The following is a 23,293-nucleotide window of genomic DNA, read 5'->3' as shown; positions in this document are numbered from 1 at the left end:
AAAGACATTAGTTTACAAACACACAACTGAAGCTGAATAGAGCTGATTGATTGATGAAGATTAAGCCACCCAAAAGATGGCACGGGCATGAATAGCCCGTAAGTGGTGGCCCTTTTAAGCCATTACCAGTATCAAGAGCTGATACTGGAGATCTGTGGAGGTGCGAATGCACCCTGCATGACGGGAGATGTCTCCCTTATGAATGTGTTAAGATGAAGATGAGGCACGGGCATAAATAGCCCGTAAGTGGTGGCCCTTTTGAGCCATTACCAGTATCAAGAGCTGATACTGGAGATCTGTGGAGGTGCGAATGCACCCTGCATGACGGGAGATGTCTCCCTTATGAAAGTGTTAAGATGAAGATGAAGCAACCCAAAAGGTGGCACGGGCATAAATAGCCCATAAGTGGTGGCCATTTTAAGCCATTACCAGTATCAGGAGCTGATACTGGAGATCTGTGGAGGTGCGAATGCACCCTGCATGACGGTCTCCCTTGTGAATGTGTTAAGATGAAGATGAAGCCACCCAAAAGGTGGCACAGGCATGAATAGCTCGTAAGTGGTGGCCCTTTTGAGCCATCACCAGTATCAATAGATGATACTGGAGATCTGTGGAGGTGCGACTGCACCCTGCGTGACGGGAGATGTCTCCCTTGTGAATGTGATAAGATGAAGATGAAGCCACCCAAAAGGTGGCACGGGCATGAATAGCCCGTAAGTGGTGGCCCTTTTGAGCCATTACCAGTATCAAGAGCTGATACTGGAGATCTGTGGAGGTGCGAATGCACCCTGCGTGACGGAAGATGTCTCCCTTGTGAATGTGATAAGATGAAGATGAAGCCACCCAAAAGGTGGCACGGGCATGAATAGCTCGTAAGTGGTGGCCCTTTTGAGCCATTACCAGTATCAATAGAAGATACTGGAGATCTGTGGAGGCGCGACTGCACCCTGCATGACGGGAGATGTCTCCTTTGTGAATGTGTTAAGATGAAGATGAAGCCACCCAAAAGGTAGCACGGGCATGAATAGCTCGTAAGTGGTGGCCCTTTTGAGCCATTACCAGTATCAATAGAAGATACTGGAGATCTGTGGAGGCGCGACTGCACCCTGCGTGACGGGAGATGTCTCCCGTGGGAATAGAGCTGATTGATTGATTGATAAAGATTAAGCCACCCAAGAGGTGGCACGGGCATGAATAGCCCGTAAGTGGTACATTTTTTTTTCTCTCGGTATTCTGAGGTTGCATTTAACCATCAAGCTGTTATCGCGGGGGAGGATACTGCTTCACAGTCTTTATGAGGGTGTCCAGCTGCTGGACACCTTTGTTGACCAGGAGAGTGGCTGTGTTGATGGCTTCAGGGTGGCCACTGCATGATTCAGGAACTCTTAAAGCTCTTCTAAGGTCATTGGTTGCTTCACATTCCAGAAGATAGTGAAGTAATGGCTTTTCTGTGACAGTTTGGCAGAAGATGCACTCTCTCTGTCGGGGTTCACCAATGAATAGAACTGATTGATTGATTGATAAAGATTAAGCCACTCAAAAGGTGGCACGGGCATGAATAGCCCGTAAGTGGTGGCCCTTTTCAGCCATTACCAGTATCAAGAGCTGATACTGGAGATTTGTGGAGGTGCGACTGCACCCTGCGTGACGGGAGATGTCTCCCGTAATTATTAATTTTTTTTTTCCCAGTGTTCTGAGGTTGCATTTAACCATCAAGCTGTTATCGTGGGGGAGGATACTGCTTCACAGTCTTTATGAGGGTGTCCAGCTGCTGGACACCTTTGTTGACCAGGAGAGTGGCTGTGTTGAATAGAGCTTACACATCTTCGATTTTATATCTACATTTGGGTGAGGTGGATGAGGTGAAAACAAACTTTCAACAATGGGTATTGAATGGGTATTAAATTAAAACACAAGACAGAACACGAAACAATGGGTATTGAATTGAAGTAATTGTAGAAAGCCTATTGGTCCATATTTCTTTATGCTTCTATATTGGGGCGGAGTCTTGAAGTGGGTAGAATATAGTTGTTCATTTTTTTTAATTGGCTGTTGATTGCTGGTGTTGACTTCTTGATGTGTAGTGCCTCGCAGACGTCGAGCCGCCTGCTATCGCTGTATCTATCGATGATTTCTGTGTTGTTTGCTAAGATTTCTCTGGTGATGGTTTGGTTGTGGGAAGAGGCTATACGTTCCTTAATGGAGCCCTGTTGCATATGCATCGTTAAACGCCTGGAAAGAGATGTTGTTGTCTTGCCTATATACTGAGTTTTTTGAGGCTTACAATCCCCAAGAGGGCATTTGAAGGCATAGACGACGTTGGTCTCTTTTACAACGTTCTGCTTTGTTTCTGGAGAGTTTCTCATGAGTAGGCTGGCCGTTTTTTTGGTTTTATAGTAAATTGTCAGTTGTATCTTCTGATTTTTGTCTGTAGGGATAACGTTTCTACTGACAATATCTTTCAGGACCCTTTCCTCCGTTTTATGGGCTGTGGAAAAGAAGTTCCTGTAAAATAGTCTAATAGGGGGTATAGGTGTTGTGTTAGTTGTCTCTTCAGAGGTTGCATGGCGTTTCACTTTCCTTCTTATGATGTCTTCCACGAAACCATTGGAGAAGCCGTTGTTGACTAGGACATAATATTACAGAACATAGGCTTCTACAAACCAGCAACCACTTATATATCAGTTCTTCACCAAATAAACTGCACTAGGCTGTTGCTCATTTTCCGTCCTCAGTCTCTAGCCTTCTCATTGCTTGTGGCTGGATAACGTGCACATAAAAAATATCTCCAACACTATAATAATTTTCTCACCTTACATTGCGTCACTCACCTCCTATCCATTCAAGCACTCCCTCACATATTATGGTGTCCATACAATTCTCTGTTCTACGTCCTGAGGCCCACCACTAAGAGCATCTGTCTCTGGGTCCTCAAAATCAGGTAGGTACTCCTGCAGTCTCTTCAGTATTTGCTGCTACTTGAAGTCCCACTCAATGCCTGTGAAGTTCCTTTATGCACCTTCACCATAAACGTGTAGCACCACTACACTCGAAGTTCCACTCTACCTGTGGGAAATTTTGCCCAGTAGGAGTTTGAGTACTGTTAAATTACTAGTCGAAATCTACTTTAAAATTAATTAATTGAAGTGGACTGTATGATGCAAATGAACTGTATTATATTGATTAGTCCTGCTGGGAGTTATCCTTCCACAAGTTGAGAGGTTTATACGTCGATCCGATACTTTTGAGCACGTATTGTTGTTGTTGATGTTGGAGCATGCAGATACGTTGGTGACTAAGCGGTAAAGGAACAGGCAGATTACCGTAATAATATACTCTCAGTACCTTCATAAAATATCTAACTTATATCCACTAACGTTCTCAATGATCGCTGGGCTCACGATTAGGCACTAACAAGTAATACATCATATGATAAAGAGCGCTTACCGCAGGCAGGATGATACGGCGACATGTCCGACGACGCCCCAAATATGGCGCTCTCTTGAAAGTCGTCCACAAATCCTCTTGGACTGTCTATAAATGTTTCTCACAGTCCCGATTTGAGTACACAAAGTCGCCAGGCAAGTTTCACACAGAAACACCTGCTCAATTTCATCCACTCAGAGGATATCTCACAGCAGGGGTCCACACAGAACAGGACCTGAAGCCACCATGTAGGATTCAGGCCGCCCTTAATATCGTTCACGATCACTGAGAAACGATGTACGCCGTCCTCGGCAGCTTCCTCGCCGGTTGTACACTATAACCTTCACTCAAACTCTTAACCGAGAACTATAATCTTCTTTCTTCCCAGGAGGGCACCGACGTACGTCTATCCTTGACGACTTTCGTAACTAAAGTGATGCAGTACGACCTCCGTCTGCGTTATAATACGGATCAAAATGTCGACATTTTATCTCAACTAGCTTCTATAAGATGCTCGTCCTCTGCTTGTCTCTACCTCCACAGATCTCCAGTATCAGCTCTTGATACTGGTAATGGCTCAAAAGGGCCTCCACTTACGGGCTATTCATGCCCGTGCCACCTTTTGGGTGGCTTAATCTTCATCAATCAATCAATCTTGTCTCTATTCAGTCATAATTCACTGACATTTGCTTAATTAACTTCCTTCCCCCTGACTCCTACCTCCAGTCAAGTGTTGAATAACTCTCACAAGGGACCTACCCCATGATGCTATCTGGGGTTCATAACACCGCCTACCCGCCGGAGTGTAAATGCTAAAACGCTGATGAATTTCAAAATCCAGCTTGACAAAATCGTCAGGACAAATGTGAGGAGCTACGATAAACCGCAGGCTTCCTGTCCTCGTCGAGGCCACTAGAGAGATAGTGTCCCTCGGGTAAATGGGAACCCTTAATTGATTGCAATAGAACTTCTTGAAATGTGGAATTATTTGGGGATAACTTAAGTAACTGCCACATTTACTTTAATGTGACTCGTTCCTACAGAACACAATTCCCCAAGACACTAACAAGTAATAGGTCTTGAACACTTAACTTTGGGAGCATTCTACATAATTCCTAACACTGATGTAGTTGAATTCAACTCCAACCTTCGAAACTTAATATTAAGTAACAAGCTTAACAAAAATCAGCTAATATTAACTGGGGATTTCAATATGCCTATGCCAGCCTGATAACCTACTTTTTGCCAGCTTCCTCAACTGTAGGAGGCCTGGTCGACGACCGGGCCGCGGGGACACTAAGCCCCGGAAGCACCTCAAGGTAACCTCAAGGTAGGAAATCCTGCATGGTTTTGCCCATAATAACTAATCCCACCAGAATTACTGAAATGACTACATTTGGAATAACGTAACCTTTCCACTTACCTCTGGAATAATCACTGATGATACAACAGACCAATGCCATCATTTCTAAACCTCTTCTTGGAACAAAGAAAATGACCTTTAGACGTCATACTGAAGCCTCCATAAGTAATTAACTTTGTTGCTGCTGCTGGTAGCAAAAATTGGGAAGCGAAACTAGGTAATATGGCTAACATTAAACTACCTGTGCAGACATTACTTCACAAAATTCTAAGCCTCTATACAATTAGCACTGTCATTTGCTAAACAAGTCACAACTGAAAGGACCAACAATGCTTGACTCGCTAAAGGGATACTTACATCAATTAATAAAAACATAAATATGAGAATCCCGAGAAGAAATACAGGCTAGGAGTCATTCTAGGAGAGTTGTCTGAACGATACTTCTCACTGCTTCCTAAGATAATACAAGAAAGCCAAAACAACCTACTTTGAAAATTAATTTAATCAAAATAAAGGTAACATGAATAAAACATAGAACACTATTTCCCAGATGTTAGAGTTAAAGAAGAACTTGCATGAAAAACAATATTCCTAGCTGGAAATAATGAAATGTTATCAGCCTCTCACATGTTACTAAATTCAATAGTTTCTTCTGATCCCATGGTATATCACTTGCAAATAAGATCCTGTATCCCAAGCAAAGGCAGGCGACCACCTCTCCGGCAGCTGTCCCAAGTCTCTATACCTGTCCAGCGAACTACTCGGATATTATTGATTTTCTTGTCTCGCTTAAAGCTAAATCCAGCAGCAACCTTTCTGAGATACCAGTGGAATGAGCTCAGCAGAAAACTACCGTCTGATCAGCGTGACATAACACATCTGCAAGCTCACGGAGAGAATCCTAAGGGAAGGAATCATCCAACATCTCACAGAGAACACTCTTGTACAATCCATTCAACATGGATTTATTAAAAATAGATCCCGCTTTGCAAACCTGCTCAAATTTTTGGAAACGGTAACCAGCTACTCAGACAAAAGACTTCCGGTGGATGTAGTATATATATATCCAGTTATTGTTTTAGATTTTCCATCCATCCCTCTTCCATCTTCATCCTTATACATCCATCCATCTTCACCCTTATCTATAGTGTACAGCCATTCAGCCTTAGCTAAATGAATTGTGGGGTTCAGTCCCTGAGCCCATTATGTACCTATGTAACCCTTGACGAAAGTATATAACAGCCACAACGTTCGTCAGCGCCTCAGCGTTCGTCAATGCCTCAGCGTCTTGCAATGTTAAATGGGATTCTTGTACTGTTATATGTCTATTTGTACTCACTGAATTTGTGCGCCCCTTGAGGGACTTGAAGTAGAGGGGGGTAGAACTAGCCTAAGCTACTCTATCCCTTTGAGATGTATTTATTGCTTATCTCAATACGTTGAGGCGCTGACGTTCGTCAGCGCCTCAGCGTTCGTCAATGCCTCAGCGTCTTGCAATGTTAAATGGGATTCTTGTACTGTTATATGTCTATTTGTACTCACTGAATTTGTGCGCCCCTTGAGGGACTTGAAGTAGAGGGGGGTAGAACTAGCCTAAGCTGCTCTATCCCTTTGAGATGTATTTATTGCTTATCTCAATAAACATGAACTTGAACTTGATCAGCGTTTCTTTTTTATACTCCCTTCCATGATTAAAAAAATTGTAAGAAAGTATAAAACTGACCACTATCCTACCTTTCTCATAGCGAACATGAACATAACACCACCAAAAAGCAAGAAACTTTCATTTAGGCTACACAGTGAATCAGCTTTAGACAATCTTACAGAGGCACTTCACAATATTAACTGGGATTCTGAATTCAATAATACCCATGATATAAATTCATTAGCTAACCTCTTCCTCTCCAAAACTCTAAGCCTCTACAACCTTCATTGTCCCCTTCTTACAAAGCAAGTAACTGACAAAAGATTAAACAATCCATGGCTCACAAGTGGCATTCTCAACTCAATCAACAAGAAACATGAATATGAGAAGAAAGTTAGGATTGGCCTAGTTTCAAAGGAAGTAGCTAAAAGGTACTCATCAATGCTTACCAGTATCATAAGAAAGGCAAAACTTGCATATTATGTGAATAGATTCAATGAAGCAAAAGGCAACATGAAAAACACTTGGAAAACTATCTCTAGTATCCTAGGAACTAAGCAACACTCACATAACCAAATAAAACTCTACAAGGATGGGGATATACCGTCAACTAATTTAGAAATGGCAAATGAATTTAATAGTTTCTTTTCATCGGTTGGTGCTAATCTTGCCAGTAAAATCCCACAGACTCAGACACATATTAACACATATCTCTCGGGCAGCTATCCAAACTCTCTTCTCCTTTCACCAATCAGCCCGGCAGATGTTGTGTCCATCATACACTCTCTAAAAACCAAGGCAGGGAACACCAGTGAAATTCCGTCCATTGTGTACAAGAGAGCCTCCCATGCCCTTGCCCCACCCATAGCACTACTGTTCAACAAATCTATAGAGTGTCACACCTTCCCTGATATCCTCAAAAAAGCAAGAGTAACGCCAGTCCATAAAGGAGGCAATCCGGCGGACATAAACAATTATAGACCAATATCAAATCTACCCATTCTATCAAAAATATTTGAAAAAATTATTTACAAACAGCTCTATTCCTACCTCGTAAAATTCGACATACTCAGCCCCTGCCAGTTTGGCTTCCGGTCCCAAAAGAGCACCAACGATGCAATCATTAGTCTCCTTGACGTTATCTACTCAGCCCTTGACAAAAATGAGTTTCCGATTGGACTCTTCATTGACCTAAGAAAAGCCTTTGATACTGTTAATCACAACTACCTCTTACTTAAACTCCAGCATTATGGAATCCGAGGCCTTGCCCTTGACTACATCCGATCCTATCTTAGTGACAGACACCAATATGTAACCATCAATGATACAACTTCGTCCACTCTACCAATTACCGTTGGAGTGCCACAGGGCAGCATCTTAGGACCTCTTCTATTTCTTATATATATAAACGATCTGCCTAATGTCTCTAATATTCTCAAACCTATACTGTTTGCTGACGATACTACTCTTATCTATTCAAACCTCAACCCACATACACTAAATAATGTTGTGAATAATGAATTAAAAAAAGTCCACTTATGGATGTCAACGAACAAACTAACATTAAACATCGAAAAGACTTACTACATCTTATTTGGAAGCAAATCATCAAATGCAATTCAGCTACAGATAGACAACATTAACATCAGTAATAAAGATGATGGCAAGTTTCTTGGCCTATTCCTAGACAAGAGACTCAACTTCAGCACCCACATTCAACACATAACTAAGAAAGTCTCTAAGACAGTTGGTATACTCTCCAAAATCAGATATTATGTTCCTAACTCTGCTCTCCTCTCACTATATTATGCACTAATTTACCCCTATCTTAATTATGGTATCTGTGCATGGGGGTCTACCACTGCAAACCACCTTAAGCCCATCATCACACAGCAAAAATCTGCTATCAGAATGATAACTAACTCAGCTTTCAGACAACACTCAGCTCCCTTGTTTAAATCCCTAAACTTGCTAAATATTAACTCCCTCCACACATTCTCTTGTGTCAACTACATTTACAAAACCCTGTTCTTAAATGCAAACCATGCTCTGAAACTCTCCCTGGACAGATGTAATAGGACCCATTATCACCACACCAGAAATAAATATCTCTTTGATATCCCCAGGGTCAAACTTAATCTGTGTAAACACTCTATGCAAATTAAGGGACCTAGTTTATGGAACTCACTCCCTAGTGAATTGAAAAACTGTAAAACTTTTGCCTTATTTAAAAGCAAAACCAAAAAGTACCTAACTTCATCTTCTTAGTTTCCTACACTGAGCTTTAAATTTGCTCTGTACCTAGTGTTACCCAATCTCCTAATTTTTATGTAATTTCAAACAACCTTATGATTGTGTTCATTGCTGTCTTCTTTTATGTGCTAGCCATATGCTGTATTGTGACTACCAATTTTTGTCAACTACCATTCAAGCTGTCATTGCAATCAATCTTATATTGTTTCTGCTGTATTATGCCTACCAATTTTTTTGTCAACTACCATTCAAGCTGTCATTGCAATCAATCTTAGCTACCTATGTGCTTTAATATACTGTACCTACAATTTTCTCTCATCTTTTTTTTCATTTCATGTAATTTGTTATCATTTTTTGTCTATAATTTTGCAAGTATTTACCTCCTTAAAATTTTCTTAGATTAAGGACCTGCCCGAAACGCTGCGCGTGCTAGTGGCTTTACAAGACTGTAATTACCATATTTGTATCCTCACATTTTTTATGTACATTCTTGTATATGCATAAATAAAATAAAATAAAATAAAAAACACATTGTTTAAGAAATTTGACAAGATTAGTAGGTACATTAAAGTAAATTTAAGGGTTTTCCACAGGAAGATTTGTCCCTTCCTCTATGTTCTTTATACACACATTTTTGACACACATTTAAGATTATGTGTGATATGATTATGATAAGTAATTAGGGATAATTAAGCTAGTGAGTGACTAAAGAAACGCTGAGGCATTGACGAACGCTGAGGCGCTGACGAACGCAGAGGCTGTTGGTGGGGTGAACGTCAACACAACTCACCTTCCCAGGGCGCATCAGATACCACGATCGTCGTCGCCCCTAAATCAACACAACCTTCTTCGCTGCCAAGACTGGGTCACCGCCGCCATGGGCAAAGGCTTTAATAACTATATGTGCAAGAAGTTCTTCCACCCGGCCTCTCGAGATAACCTCAAGCGGGTAAGTAGAGCAGGTGTAGGCTGTGTCGCATAACCTGAAGCGTGTACGTAGAACAGGTGTAAGCCGTCGCATAACCTCAGTGAGTACATAGAACAGGTGTAAGCTTTGTCGCATAACCTCAAGCGGGTACGTAGAAAGGTGTAAGCTTTGTCGTATAACCTCAAGTGGGTACGTAGAACAGGTGTAGGCTGTTGCATAACTTCAAGCGGGTATGTAGAGTAGGTGTAGGCTGTCACATAACCTCAAGTGGTGTGGGCTGTGTCGCATAACCTCAAGCAGGTATGTAGGTGGATAAAGTCTCGTGCAGCCACTAGAATCTGAATCCCTCTTAAATAATAATTAAAGGCATGACAACAACCAGCTTTTATACTGTTTTTCGGGCCTAAACACTTTGTTTTAGACCAAAATGAACTGGAAATTAAACTACATGCAAATGAACTGGAAAAGGAAACAACAGGCACATGGAATAAATGGGAGACTATTAGAATGTGTAAACAATGGTTAAAATAAAGACAACAAAGGGTCGTGATAAACAGGAAGGAATTTGATTGGAGAAATGAGGGAAGTGGTGTACCACAGGGGTCGATTTTGGGGCCAACCCGTTTTGTCATAAACATCAATGGCGTAGATGAGAATATTACAAACCACATCATCAAATTGGCAGATGACACTAAGATCTATGGTAAAGTAGGAAGTGAAAATGATATTGAAGCCTTACAAAGAGATCTACATTAACTCCACAAATGATCAGAAGACTGGCAAATGCCTTTAATATTGATAAATGCAAGACCCTGCATGTGGGGCATAACAATCTATGTCACAACTACTAAATTAACAGCATTATATTGCAGCAGATTGATAAAGAAAAGGACCTTGGAGTCAGAATCTATCATTCACCGATAGTTGCAAAAGTGGGAACTGCAGTAAAAAAAAAAAAAAAAAAAAAAACAAATCCTAGGAACAATTATGCATACTTTTACCTTTAAGGAAAAGACGTTAGTCATTCAGTTGTTTAAGTCCCTGGTGTGCCCCCACCTGGATTATGGCATACAGGCACGGAGATCTTCAGAAAGACTTAGCTGCTCTGGAGAAAGTACACCACTGGGCAACAAAAATCATCCCAGAGCTTAGTCATCTTTTGTATCAGGAATGGTTGAGGGCCACAGGGCTAACAACACTGCAAATGAAGTATGACAGGGAGGATCTCAATGAAACTTAAAATACTGCAGCAATTTGGAGGATGTTGATCCGAACAATTTCTGCTAAAGGTCAGATGTAACACGAACGAGAAGCACCGGTTTCTAGTTCAACAAGCCACAATGTTGAACTGAGAACATAAGATGCTTTCACCCACAGGGTTATAAACCCATGGAACTGCCTACCCGCCAAAGCCGTAAATGCCAAAGCTTTGTTCAGTTTTAAAATTCAACTGGAAAAGATAATCAGGGCAAATGGAAGGACCTTTTACAAGCTGCTGGTTTCCTGTCTTTGTTAAGGCCACTAGTGTTACTGGCCCTCAAGTAAAATCCATGTGGAAAAAATTATCAGGAAAAATTGAGGGAAAGGAGGACCTTTGACAAGCCACCAGCTTCCTTTACCCATTGAGGTCACTAGATACATAGTGACCTTCAGATAAATTCAGGTAAAGTGTATCAAAATCTGGGCAGAGGGTAACTCACAATGTGTGTCTCCAAACAAGGTGCCGTGTCCTGTGGGACTGTACCCAAATAATATGGGTAAGAGTTCAGTTGTACACAGGCATCTCACACATAGAACATTTTTATAATTGTTAAAACTGCATATAACAATGGGTAGGCTTATTGTATTAGGTAAAGTTGGATTGAGTTAGGATGGTCTAAATTAACTTGGGTTGAGTTATGTTGGATTGTGTAGGGTTAGGATTGGTCAGGTTTTAATAAGAAAAATGTGTGTGCTCATCGTGTGACATATTTGCGATTCACTGTGAATCAAGTACAGTAATTACCTAAGTGTAGTTTCAGGATGAGAGCTATGCTCGTGGTGTCCCATCTTCCCAACACTGTCATATAACATTTTGAAACTACTGATGCTTTCTCCACCAACTTCTTACCTAACTTGTTCTAACCATCTATCACTCTGTTTGCAAAAGTGAATTTTCATATATTTCTTCACCAGGTTTGTTTAGTTAGTTTAAATCTATGACCTCTTGTTCCCTCATTTTTCTGTCAGAAAATTTTTCATCTGTGTTAAAAGTCTACCTGTCACTCCTCCAATATGTTCCAGTTTCCAGAACAACCTCTTATGTGGAACTCTGGCAAAAGCCTATTTTAGGTCCAGATAGATGTGGTCAACCCGACCATCTCTTTCCTGTAAAATCTCTGTAGCTCAATCGTAGAAACTGAGTAAATTTGTTACACAGGATCTTCCAGATCGAAAACCATACTGTCTGCCTGTTATTATATAGTTTTCTCCAGGTGTTCTACCCGTTAAGTTTTAATTATTTTTTCCAATATTTTGACTATTACACTTGTCAATGATACAGGTCTATAATTGATGGGGGTCTTCCCTGCTGCCACTTTTGTAGATTGGAACTATGTTAGCCTTTTTCCACACATCTGCTAGGACTCCTGTATACAGGGATGCCTGGAAAAATCAGTTGAAATAAAATGCTGAGCTCAAGTGCACATTCTCTCAGAACCCCATGGTGAAACTCCATCTGGGCCAACTGCTTTGTTCTTACTTAGCTTCTTGAGCATTTCTTCCACTTCGTCTCTAAACACCTCTATGTGCTGTGTTCTCTGGAATTCTTATTGTCTGGTTCTCTGAAGATTTCATTTTGTACAAACACATTGTACAAACACACTTTGGAACTTTTCGTTTAATGTTTCACACATTCCCTTTTTCATTTTCCAAGAATCTGTTTCCCATTTTCAACCTCTGAATATTATCCTTTATCTGCAATTTGTTGTTGATGAATCTATAGAATAGGCCTGGTTCTGTTTTACATTTGTCCGCTTTTCCTTTCTCAAACTTTCTTTGTGCCTCTCTCCTCACTATCATGTACAGAAGTTGTTTCTTGCATCTTTGTATTGCTGGTATGTTTGGGGGCTTGGCCTCTTCCCCATATTGATTCCATTTTTGTCTCTGGCCCTGTCGCAATTTCTGTTGAACCAATCCTTTTTCCTAGTTCTGCATCTCTGCTTTGGTATAAAAAAATTTTTATGCCTATCATATATTTCACAAAACTTGACATATATCTCATTTACTTCCTTACCTAACAGCTAGTCTTTCCAGTCAAATTCCTTAAAAAATTCTAAGTTCCCCATAATGTCCTCTCCTGAAATCAGGTTTTTAAACCTGCTTCAACCTCCTCATTTTCTTCCAGATTATAATGCATTGCATACTTTATTCCCAAAAAGACATGGTCATGTTTACCCAAGGGAGGAAAGTACTGAATGTCAAATACAGTATCTCTTTCTCTTTCCTGGTAAATATAAAATCCAGCATGGAGGGAACATCCCCTTCCCTCATCCTTATGCTGTGCATGAACATTCATGCATGCTTGAACAAGAATGTAAAAAAAGTCAAATGTTAGCCAAGTTTGCAATGTACAAGTTTTCTGTGCAGCCAATGATAATATTTCTTTATTAGGTGTGGATAGCTGAGCAGAAAGCTGATGCAGAACGCAAGAAACAGGATGAACTGCGAATACAATATGAGAAAGAACAGGAATTGTACAATAACAAAGCTCTTTTGGCAAAGGGAGAAAATAAGGAAAAATTATCACTCAACTTCATGTATGAAGCTCCTGCAGGAGTCAAGAAGGAAAGGGAGAAAGAAGATGGTGAACCAGAATATAAATTTGAATGGCAACGTAAATTCAATGCCCCAAGAGAGAGGTGAGTGCGTGTATCCTTGTCACTTGCTAACTACTGTATTATTGGAACACTTGGCAGTGATCGTGTAAGTCTATACATAAAATACTCATCAGATTATTGTACATGGACCTGCTGTGATAAATGAATATAGTATTATGTTCATGGTTTTCTCTTAAAATTCAAGTAGTTGCATTCTTCAAGAAAATATGTTGACCAGATCTGTTGTAGTGTTTTACCCTCTGACTGCCTGTTAACACTTGGCTGAACATCCAGATGAGATGTCACTTTTGGGGTGCAAATTGGTTTTTGCTTTTCTATTGCATTTATAATAAGAAAATAGTGCTCATTGAAAAATGAAAACAATGAAAATGTTTCATTGAATATAACTGCATATTCTGTATTATTTTTTTTGTCTAGGGCTTCTATTCCTCTGACTAATGCTCATACATCTAGGTTTAATTGGAAGAGGATTTCTCCAAATGTCATCTTTGTTTGATGTAAACTAAAGTAAATAATTAACTGAAGAATGTATTACACTTATTATAAATTTACATAATGTTTTGAGCCTACATGGTTCATTCTCAAGTGAATGGTACAGTACTGGGCATATTGGATTTATACCATGAGGGAGGTTAGGTACATACAAATACAAATAAGTGAAGAATAAGGCATATAGGGGGTGAAGAGTAAGGCATAAAAGGGTGAAGAATAAGGCAAAAAAGTGGGGAAGCACATTCAAAGATTAATCCGGTGTAGTGGGTGTGGCATTTTGAGCAGTGTCGTCTACGTTGGTATCTTCACGTTCCGGTCTTGTTCTTACTCTCATGCTGGGTAGAGTGAATAGTTCCGTTATTTGGGTATTTCTATGGGGAGCCCCATCGGCTCTCTGAAGCTATCCAAACTGACATGTGCAATATTAGTTTGGGGTCATCAATCATGGAAATTCTTTATGCCTACCAGAGACCACAAACCAGAACCTGGTCCCATCAGAGAGGTGAAGTGAGCAATGGCCTATGAGCACTCTACATTTAGAGTATGTCATACTTGCCATTGACCAGGAAGGGCACCCAGAAAGATAGGAGAAACAATACAAACTGCAAGCTGGTGAAAAATGCAACTTGGTTAGCACTCCTTGTTAGCTCCCCTGAGCTCATCACACCATGATGTATAGGACAATAGTGAAAACAACACGCTCCTGATGACAAACTTTGCTCACCAATATCAAACATCATCCTTAGTCTGGTATCAGAGATCAACCCACTACTATGGTCAACTGCATATAAAGGAAAGAAACTTAGCTTTGCTATGAGAATGTCTTGAAATCATTAATTGCCAAAACATTATCCTAACTTGCTAATCCTTTCAAAGCAGACCCACTAAATTCTATATAGGGTAAGAAGGACTTATGCTTCTGCCCGAGACCTTTTACTTTCTTTTGACTGTCTAACTTGCACTTGTATATTAATTGGGGTTTGCATTGACTAATTCTGCTAGCAAATACTTGAAACATTTTAATCCCTAGTTTATCATGGTGAAATGTTCTCATTTCAGCTACTGCAAGGATGATGATACAATCCGTGATCAACCATTTGGAATTGCTGTGCGTAATGTTAGGTGCATCAAGTGTAAAGCTTGGGGTCACATTAACACTGACAAGGAATGCCCATTATATGGCCGTGTGCTGGAACCAACAGATGGGTCTGGCAACTTAGACCACAAGGAACTGGCTGCAGGAATGATTGATGATGGGCTGAGGCTCAAAAATTTTGCTGCCATGTCTTCTGGAATCTATGGTCAAATACAGAATCCTTTCGCTAAGAATCAGGTAAGAATATGTAGCTACCTGTTCATGTCTGTGTACTCACCTAATTATACTCCCCTTACTGTGCTTTACAGGGGTTGAACTTTGCTCTTTAGTTCTGCCTCTCAACGTTCAGACAATTGATGTACAGGTTCCCAAGCCTCTTGCACTCAATCTAATATACATTTGAAGCACTGTATGGAGTCTGCTTCCACCACTTCACTTTTTAATGCATTCCATTTGTTTACTACTCAGATACCGAAACATTTCTTTCTAATGTCTGGCTCATCTGGATACTTAGTTCTCATCTATTTCCCCCCATACTGTATTTGTGTACCATCTATTCCAAATAATCTATCCTTGTTTGGCCTGTTAGTTTACCTGAGAATTTGTTGATATCTCGGGTAATCGCTTGCTCGGTGTCCGAACACGCGATGTTTCCCTTGGCTCCGCCTTTTTCAGCATATCTGCCCAGTCAGGTACCTGGCTGGTTCGGTCTTCTCCTCTGCTCTTCGCGTCTGGTCTTTATGACATGGGTCTATCACCACTTTATGGTGATCAGGTGGCTTCATTGATGGTATCCCACCTGTGAGCTTTTTCTCAGTAACAGTATGAGGTTTCCTGGCACTTGTTCCACCATTTTCTCTCTCTCCTCGTAGGTTGTCCTCTATTTCGGATCGGGTTGACTTGTCTTTTCTTTCTTGGCTTTTTTCAGGACACGTCATTTGATGCCTAATACTGTCGTCTCATATCATGTGGCGCTGGCAGAGCGGCTTCTGCTTGCATTCAGGGTGGATGTTACTTCTGTCCTGTTCCGTAAGCTTTCTCATATTTTGTTTCACTTCCAGCCTGCTAATGCGCTGCCTGAGCCGTCCTGGTCCTTGGACCGGGTGCTCTCTTTTCTCTCCATGGCTTGTGGTGGCTCCTTTGGTTCAAGATTGTTTTTCCAAGGCTGTCTTCCTGTTGGCATTGGCTTCTGGGGAGCCATGGTGGATTGGGTGCTGGGTGTAGCAAGATCGTCCTGTCAGTCACTGTCATGAGTGTTTTACCCGTGCTCTGCTCCTATTGGTCTTGTGAAGAGTAATTCTATTTATCACATTTCTCCTGGCTGGGGTCTAGTTACTGGTTCATCTTTGGTTCCACTGCAGGCTGAGCTGCCTATTTACTGTACTTTGTCAAGGTTGATGCCTCCACCATTCACCTTGCCTCCAGTGGCTGAAAGGGTTTCCCCCCTTCAGCCATTTTAGGGAAAGTTTCAGTGATGGTGTGGTGGGGATAGTTTGTACACCTGGTCTTCTCTTCCTCACCAGGTTCTCTTGGTTATGTGGTTCATCTTACATCCCCATGCTTATGTTGCCTCTGAGTGCACCAGATTATGGTCCTGGCGATTAGCAGACCTGTGCACGTCCAGAGGCCTGATAGTGTTGCGGCTATCTCTTGTGATATCAGTGTACAGTACTATGGGGCTGCTGTATTAATGCCTCGCAGAAAAGGACATTTTATTATATTCAATGATTTAATACATACCCTGTACTTTAAAAATCAAACATTTTCCTTCTTAAAATAATTTTTTAAATGTATCTTATTCTCACTTGTTTTACAGAGGTTGTTATCTAGCGATGAAGAGAGCGTGGACGAGTACACCCTTCTTAAATCATTAACAACAAAGGAGAAAAAAAAGCTTTTGCATAAACTTGAAAAATTAGACAAAAAGAAGAAGAATAAGAAATCCAAGAAGACAAGGAAGAAGAAAAAGTCTGAGACTTCATCTAGCAGTGATTCTTCTGATTCTGAATCTGAAAAAGAAAGAAAGAAAAGGAGGAAAAAAAATGAGGTAAAGAAGAAAAAAAAGAGAAGCAGTTTGAGTAGTTCTGACTCGGAGTCTGAAGGTGAGGAGAAGAGGAAGAGGAAGAGGAGGAAGAGAGATCCACCAGACGAGAAGCCTGACACACAAGCTCTCTTAAGAGAAATAACGAAAGGCCTAAAAATAGACTTTATTGGGAGTGATAATCCTTTCGGTAATACCAGTGAGGTTAAAGTTAAGCGAGAAAAACTTTCTGATGAAGAAGGCGTGACAATGCCCCACTATGGAGCAGAGGGGCTTCACGAGAGAGAAAAGACCACCCGCAGGAAGAAGAGAGAGAGAGAACAGGAAAACCACAGTTGCCAGAGAGAGAACAGTTCAGAGAATGCAAGAATAAGGGAAAGAGCCTGGGACTTCTGGAGTAAAGATAATAACAAAGATAGAGATAGTAGTAGGATGAGAGAAAAAAATAAATTTGAGTGGAAAGGAAGCTTAGAAAAGGAAAATGACAGAAATAGAAATGATTCAGATAGAAAAGGCAGTAAAGCAATCCAGAAATGTAGAAGTATAGATGAAGATCATAAACATGGAAGGAGGGATAGAAACAAAGATAATGGAGTGAAGAGTAGAGATAAAAACAGAAATGATGTAGGTAGTAGAGTTAAAAATAAAGAACAATAGGTATTAGTAGGAAAACCAGGTTTTATTAGGGCAATAAAGAAAGAAAAATTAAAACATGCATAAGTAAAATAAGAATTAGAGATAAAGATGGCAGGAAATAAGCATAGCAGGGAAAAACCTAATAGGCAGAAGTAAGGAGAGAACATGGAGATGGAGAGGAGGAAGGGTGAATAACATAAATATTCTAGTACAGTATATGTAATCTGTTTATTTCTCATAGTCCTGTCCTGTTACAACATTTTCTTTTAGCTGGTTCTTTTTATATATACAGTATACTGTATATATTTATTAATATATATATATGTGAGTGAGTGTATGTATATAATGCCCTTAAAGGACTTTTCATATGTATATTATATTTTCTCCACTTGGCTAGGTGTGATACTTATTTCTTTTTTTCCCCAATTGTTAGTTGCCTAACACTTGATCTTTTAACTCTCCCATACGTTCGTTCCTCTTTACTCGTCCAACACACACTCGAGTATTTCTCTCAACCCACTTGATTACTCCACAACTTGTGCCTTTGATCTTGTATGCCTACCCATATTTTCCACACACGGTTCTAAAAGAAATATGCATATATATATATATATATATATATATATATATATATATATATATATATATATATATATATATATATATATATATATATATATAATATGCAATAAGACTGGATTATAATAGACAAGCAAGCTAACTTTAGGGGTTGATAACATGTGCTGTGGGTAGTGTAGTATTACATTTTGATCAAACAAAATATACAGTCCAGTAATGGTGGTAAGACAAAATACCCCATGAGTGTCACTAGATATAGTGGATATCAATTTAATATAGTACAGGTGAAAATAGTGTTTCAAATTCATAAGTGATGGAAAATCAGAATTTGGTCACTAATGCTTTGTCATTGAATACTGTGCTCCATGTTGATCTTTTGAATGAATTTTGAGGCTGCAACAGAGCAGTTTTTCATTGTTGTCATGAATTTTCTTTTTTATTGTTCTCCTTTTGTACATATATTCATGCATTCCCATAAATGGAAAGATGAACAATGATCTGGTTACCAAACTACAGTATACCTTTGATGTGTGGGAAGAGGATTTACATGGACTGCTCTTCCATGGTACTGTATACAATACATATCTGAACCAAGTAGAAGTGCTGTTTATTTGATGTGCAGGTTTTATTAATAAGGGACAATCAGTATTCAGTAATTTCATTATACAGTATTGTCAAATGATTGCTTGAAATTCTGAAATGGTTAAATCTATGTACAGTATTGTATTGTAGTCCAATTTTTACATTGTAGTATTTTTTTTGTTATATACAGTGAATACAAATTAATTAGGACCGAGCCTGTTGAAGACTGTGGTAGCTTGCATTATCTCACACACACTAGCTTTCAAGCTGCTTCAGTTATTTTTGGGTCTCCCAATTTTTGTAATTGTTAAAAATTTAAAGATGTACTGTATTTGTGTATATGTACTGTATTTGTGTATATGTACTGTATTTGTAGAATCCCATAGAATATGTATGTTTTTAATATTGTATACATAATTACAGTAATAATATATATAATATAGCTTTCACTTGCATTTTCCCTGATGTGTGTGTTACCTTACCGCCTTCAATTTGCCAAACCATACTGGGGTCAGCACGTTTCCGTAGTGGTTTTCACAAAAGTTTATGGGTGACGAGGCGTGAAAGGCCATGACATCTGGGCCAGCTGCCCAAGATGGCCTTTGGGAATGCTCAAACCAAGTGTCATTGACAAGTGGCCCCTACTGCAGGTAGATGGATGGTCCCCTTAGAGCAGCAGCAGGGGGGGAATGCCTCAGCTAGTTAGTGGAACTAGGAGTGCCACATGGAGGCCAGCTGAGGACTTCACACAGTTACTGTGTGCGTTAACTGTGCACTATGTACGCTCTTAAGCATATGCATTCGGAAGCGAGGAGTGTCTAAATGCAGATACTGTGGGAGAGAGTCATAGATACATACCGTATCTGTGCATGGGGGGTTCAACCATTGCAAACTACCAAAAATCTGCTATAGGAACAATAACAAACTATTTTCAGACAACACACAGCCCCTCTGTTTAAATCCCTAAATATGCTAAACATAAAACTCCACACATTTTGTTGTGCCATTTACATGTACAAAACCTTGCTCCTAAATGCAAATCCTGATCTGAAACTCTTCCTTGACAGATGTAACAGAACCCATAATCACCACACCAGAAATAAATATCTCTTTGATATCCCCAGAGTCAAACTAAATCTGTGTAAAAACACTGCAAATAAAGTGACCTAGTCTATGGAACTCACTCCCTAATGAATTAAAAAGCTGTCCAACTTTTGGCTTATCCAAAAAAACACCAAAAAGTACCTAATTTCATCCTCATTGTTTTCTACCTAGTGCATCACACTTGCACTGTATTGTGTGCTACCCCCAAAATATGTATAAACCATATAACTTCACCGTTGTAATCGCTGCCATCATCTTACATCATGGTTGTTATGTTGAATGCAAATCTTAATACAATGTACCTAGAAATAATCCTCAAAATATGGTACAATGTATCTGTCGATAATCCTCAAATTTGTATAAGATGTACCTACTAATTTTCTTCAAATTTTCTTATAATGTACCTGTTAACTTTTTTTAAATTTTGCTACAAAACATTTAATATTATCTGTTAGATTATTTACCTGCTCGAAATGCTATACGTGTTAGTGGCTTTATAAGAATGTAAAAGCATCAATGCTATATACTCTCGTAAACCCTTTGTACCTTCTTGTATAAATATAAATAAATAAATTAGCACAAGATCTAGAATGCTGTTACCTCGTGTGGTGGCTCTACCACATGCTGCATGAGAAAGGTGTCCTGCACCTGGTCAAGAAATTGTTTTCCTTCTGCTTGTGATGTTAGATTTACCCAGTCTATGGACTTGTGGTTAAAGTCCCCTAATATAAAAACATAAGAACAAAGGTAATTGCAGAAGGCCCATTGGCCCATACAAGGCAGCACCTATTTATAACCACTCAATCGTACTCATATACATGTCCAACTCACGTTTGAAACAATCGAGGCACCCCCCCCCACCACCATGTTATGCGGTTATTGGTTCCACAAATCAACAACCCTGTTACCGAACCAGTATTTACCCAACTCTTTCCTAAATCTAAACTTAATCAATTTATACTCATTGTTTCGTGTTCTGTCTTGTGTTGATACTTTTAATAACTTATTAATATCCTCCCTTTGTTATGTCCATTCACCCACTTGTAAACCTCTTATGTCACACCTAACTCTTCGCTTTTCCAGTAAATGTAATTTTTTTTTTATTTATATATACAAGAGTTGTTACGTTCTTGTACAGCCACTAATATGCGTAGCGTTTCGGGCAAGTCCTTAATCCTATGTTCTCTGGAATACGACCCCAACGAAGAATCGTTTTTATAATTTTACTGTTTGGTTAAACAGAGGCTACAGTTAAGGATTTGCACCCAATAAATCCTCCCCGGCCAGGATACGAACCCAGGACAAAGCGCTCGCAGAACGCCAGGCGAGCGTCTTGCCTTAAGACGCCAGCCACACTCTGGCTGGCGTCTTAAGCTTTGTTAAACTCTCTTCATATGACAGGTTTCTAATTTGGGGAATTAACTTTGTCATCCTATGCTGGACACGTTCAAGTGAATTTATATCCATTCTACAGTACGGCGACCAAAACTGAACTGCATAATCTAAATGGGGCATAACCAGAGCAAGATATAGCTGAAGAACAACACCAGGTGTCTTGTTACTTATGCTTCGATTAATAAATCCCAGTGTCTTATTTGCCTTATTAAGAACATTCATGCATTGATCCTATGGTTTTAAATTCTTACTAATCATAACTCCCAGATCCCTTTCCCAATCCGACTTTGCAATCTCAACACCATCTAGCTCGTATCTTGCAACTCCATCATCATTACCTAGCCTCAGAACTTTACACTTATCAGCATTAAACTGCATCTGCCAATCCTTTGACCATTTCAAAACCCTATTTAGGTCGACTTTAAGTGATAGTGAGTCTTCAGTGTTTATTTCCCTCCCGATTTTTGTATCATAGGCAAATTTACAAATGTTGCTACTCAAACCTGAATCAATATCATTTATATATATTATAAACAAGAGAGGACCCAGGATAGAGCCTTGAGGCACTCCACTTACATTTTCCCACTCTGACTTAACCCTTGCACTGCTCACCTATTTTCGGCAAAAACGTCTTGGTGCAATTGTCAAGGACATATTTTTGTTATTTTTACAAATGTTCGGGTAAATTTAATGTCAAAATGTTTCCAAAGTCAACTATTTCCATTTCAAAACACAAATAGTAATGAAAACATTAAAAAACATTAAAATATAGCCAAATTAAAAAACAAAAAGCACAACTATCTGAGCGCCTAAAGGCGCTTTGCGCAGTGCAGTGGTTAACCTCATTTATACTAACTCTGTTTCCTTTTGGAACATAGCCATGGTATATAAGGGTTTGGGCTTCAAATGTTGCATTGATCACATAATACAGATCAACAACATCCTCTGCTGTTGAACACATAAATCACAATAACGTGATGCATCAAATGAACAAATCGACAAGGGTCGTGAGGAGGGTTCGAACCTACATCCGAGAGCATCCCAGACGCTGCCTTAATTGACTGAGCTACTACCATGTCGTAGCTCAGTCGATTAAGGCACCGTCTGGGAGTGAGCTACTACCATGTCGTAGCTCAGTCGATTAAGGCGCCGTCTGGGACTGAGCTACTACCATGTCGTAGCTCAGTCGATTAAGGCACCGTCTGGGACTGAGCTACTACCATGTCGTAGCTCAGTCGATTAAGGCACCGTTTGGGATGCTCTCTGACACAGGTTCGAACCCTCCTCATGGCCCTTGTGGATTTGTTTATCCTCTGCTGTCATTCTATGTCAGCCCTGTCATGACTGACACACTGCCAGTTTACTACCATCTTGTATGTTACACCATACAAACTGATGATTCGATGGCATTCAATTCCTCATTGGTAGTTGCATTCAGGTTCTCTTTCCCATATAGCATTACCCTACCTGCTCTTGTTCTGTCCTTCCTGTATTGGGGGATGGTATCCTGGGATGTGGAATTTCCCTTCTATTATGTCCTCTCGTCCCCACCGTAGTTATTCAACTGTATAAATCTTTGGTGCGTCTGGAGTAATGTCTCCAGGCGTGGAGACCTCATCTTCAGAGACACCGCTGCTCTATACAAGGTTCAAGTCCGGTCAACAAAAATAATTATAGAACTAATTACGATTAAGAACCTGCCCGAATCGCTGTGTGTTTGCTAGTGGCTTTATAAGAATGTAAGTAAATGCCGAAACTCTTCTGAGCTTTAAAATCTATCTTGAAAAAGTCATCTGGTCAAATGAGGAGACCTTTGACAAGCCGCCGGCTTCCTGTGTGTTTTATTTTTTTTTAGGCTACTTGAGTGTTAGTGGT

General features: G+C 40.0%; 1 protein-coding gene across 2 annotated transcripts; it reads left to right on the top strand.

Annotated features, from left to right (window-relative positions):
- Positions 1-9,430: 9,430 nt before the first annotated feature.
- Positions 9,431-19,379, top strand: LOC123753928 (corepressor interacting with RBPJ 1). 2 transcript variants are annotated; one of them, XM_045735915.2, is made up of 4 exons: positions 9,431-9,636; positions 13,267-13,514; positions 15,045-15,318; positions 16,898-19,379. In XM_045735915.2, the coding sequence occupies exons 1-4, from the start codon at positions 9,565-9,567 to the stop codon at positions 17,777-17,779; spliced, it is 1,476 nt and encodes a 491-aa protein (XP_045591871.1). In that variant the 5' UTR covers positions 9,431-9,564; the 3' UTR covers positions 17,780-19,379. The 2 variants fall into 2 exon arrangements, with proteins under 2 accessions (XP_045591871.1, XP_069162512.1); XM_069306411.1 differs by lacking the exon at positions 9,431-9,636 and adding an exon at positions 9,733-9,762.
- Positions 19,380-23,293: the final 3,914 nt, after the last annotated feature.

Source organism: Procambarus clarkii, chromosome 6 (genome assembly GCF_040958095.1).
Source record: "Procambarus clarkii isolate CNS0578487 chromosome 6, FALCON_Pclarkii_2.0, whole genome shotgun sequence".
In the NCBI taxonomy this organism is placed as follows: Eukaryota; Metazoa; Arthropoda; class Malacostraca; order Decapoda; family Cambaridae; genus Procambarus; species Procambarus clarkii.
This window is presented reverse-complemented; position numbering and strand designations above follow the sequence as displayed.

Bases quoted from the DNA above. Each gene is read 5' to 3' on its own strand.
- LOC123753928 (XM_045735915.2), top strand. From the start codon at position 9,565: ATGGGCAAAGGCTTTAATAACTATATGTGCAAGAAGTTCTTCCACCCG. The intron at 9,637-13,266 runs GTAAGTAGAGCA...TTTCTTTATTAG, and splicing joins CTCGAGATAACCTCAAGCGG to GTGTGGATAGCTGAGCAGAA. The intron at 13,515-15,044 runs GTGAGTGCGTGT...TTCTCATTTCAG, and splicing joins TTCAATGCCCCAAGAGAGAG to CTACTGCAAGGATGATGATA.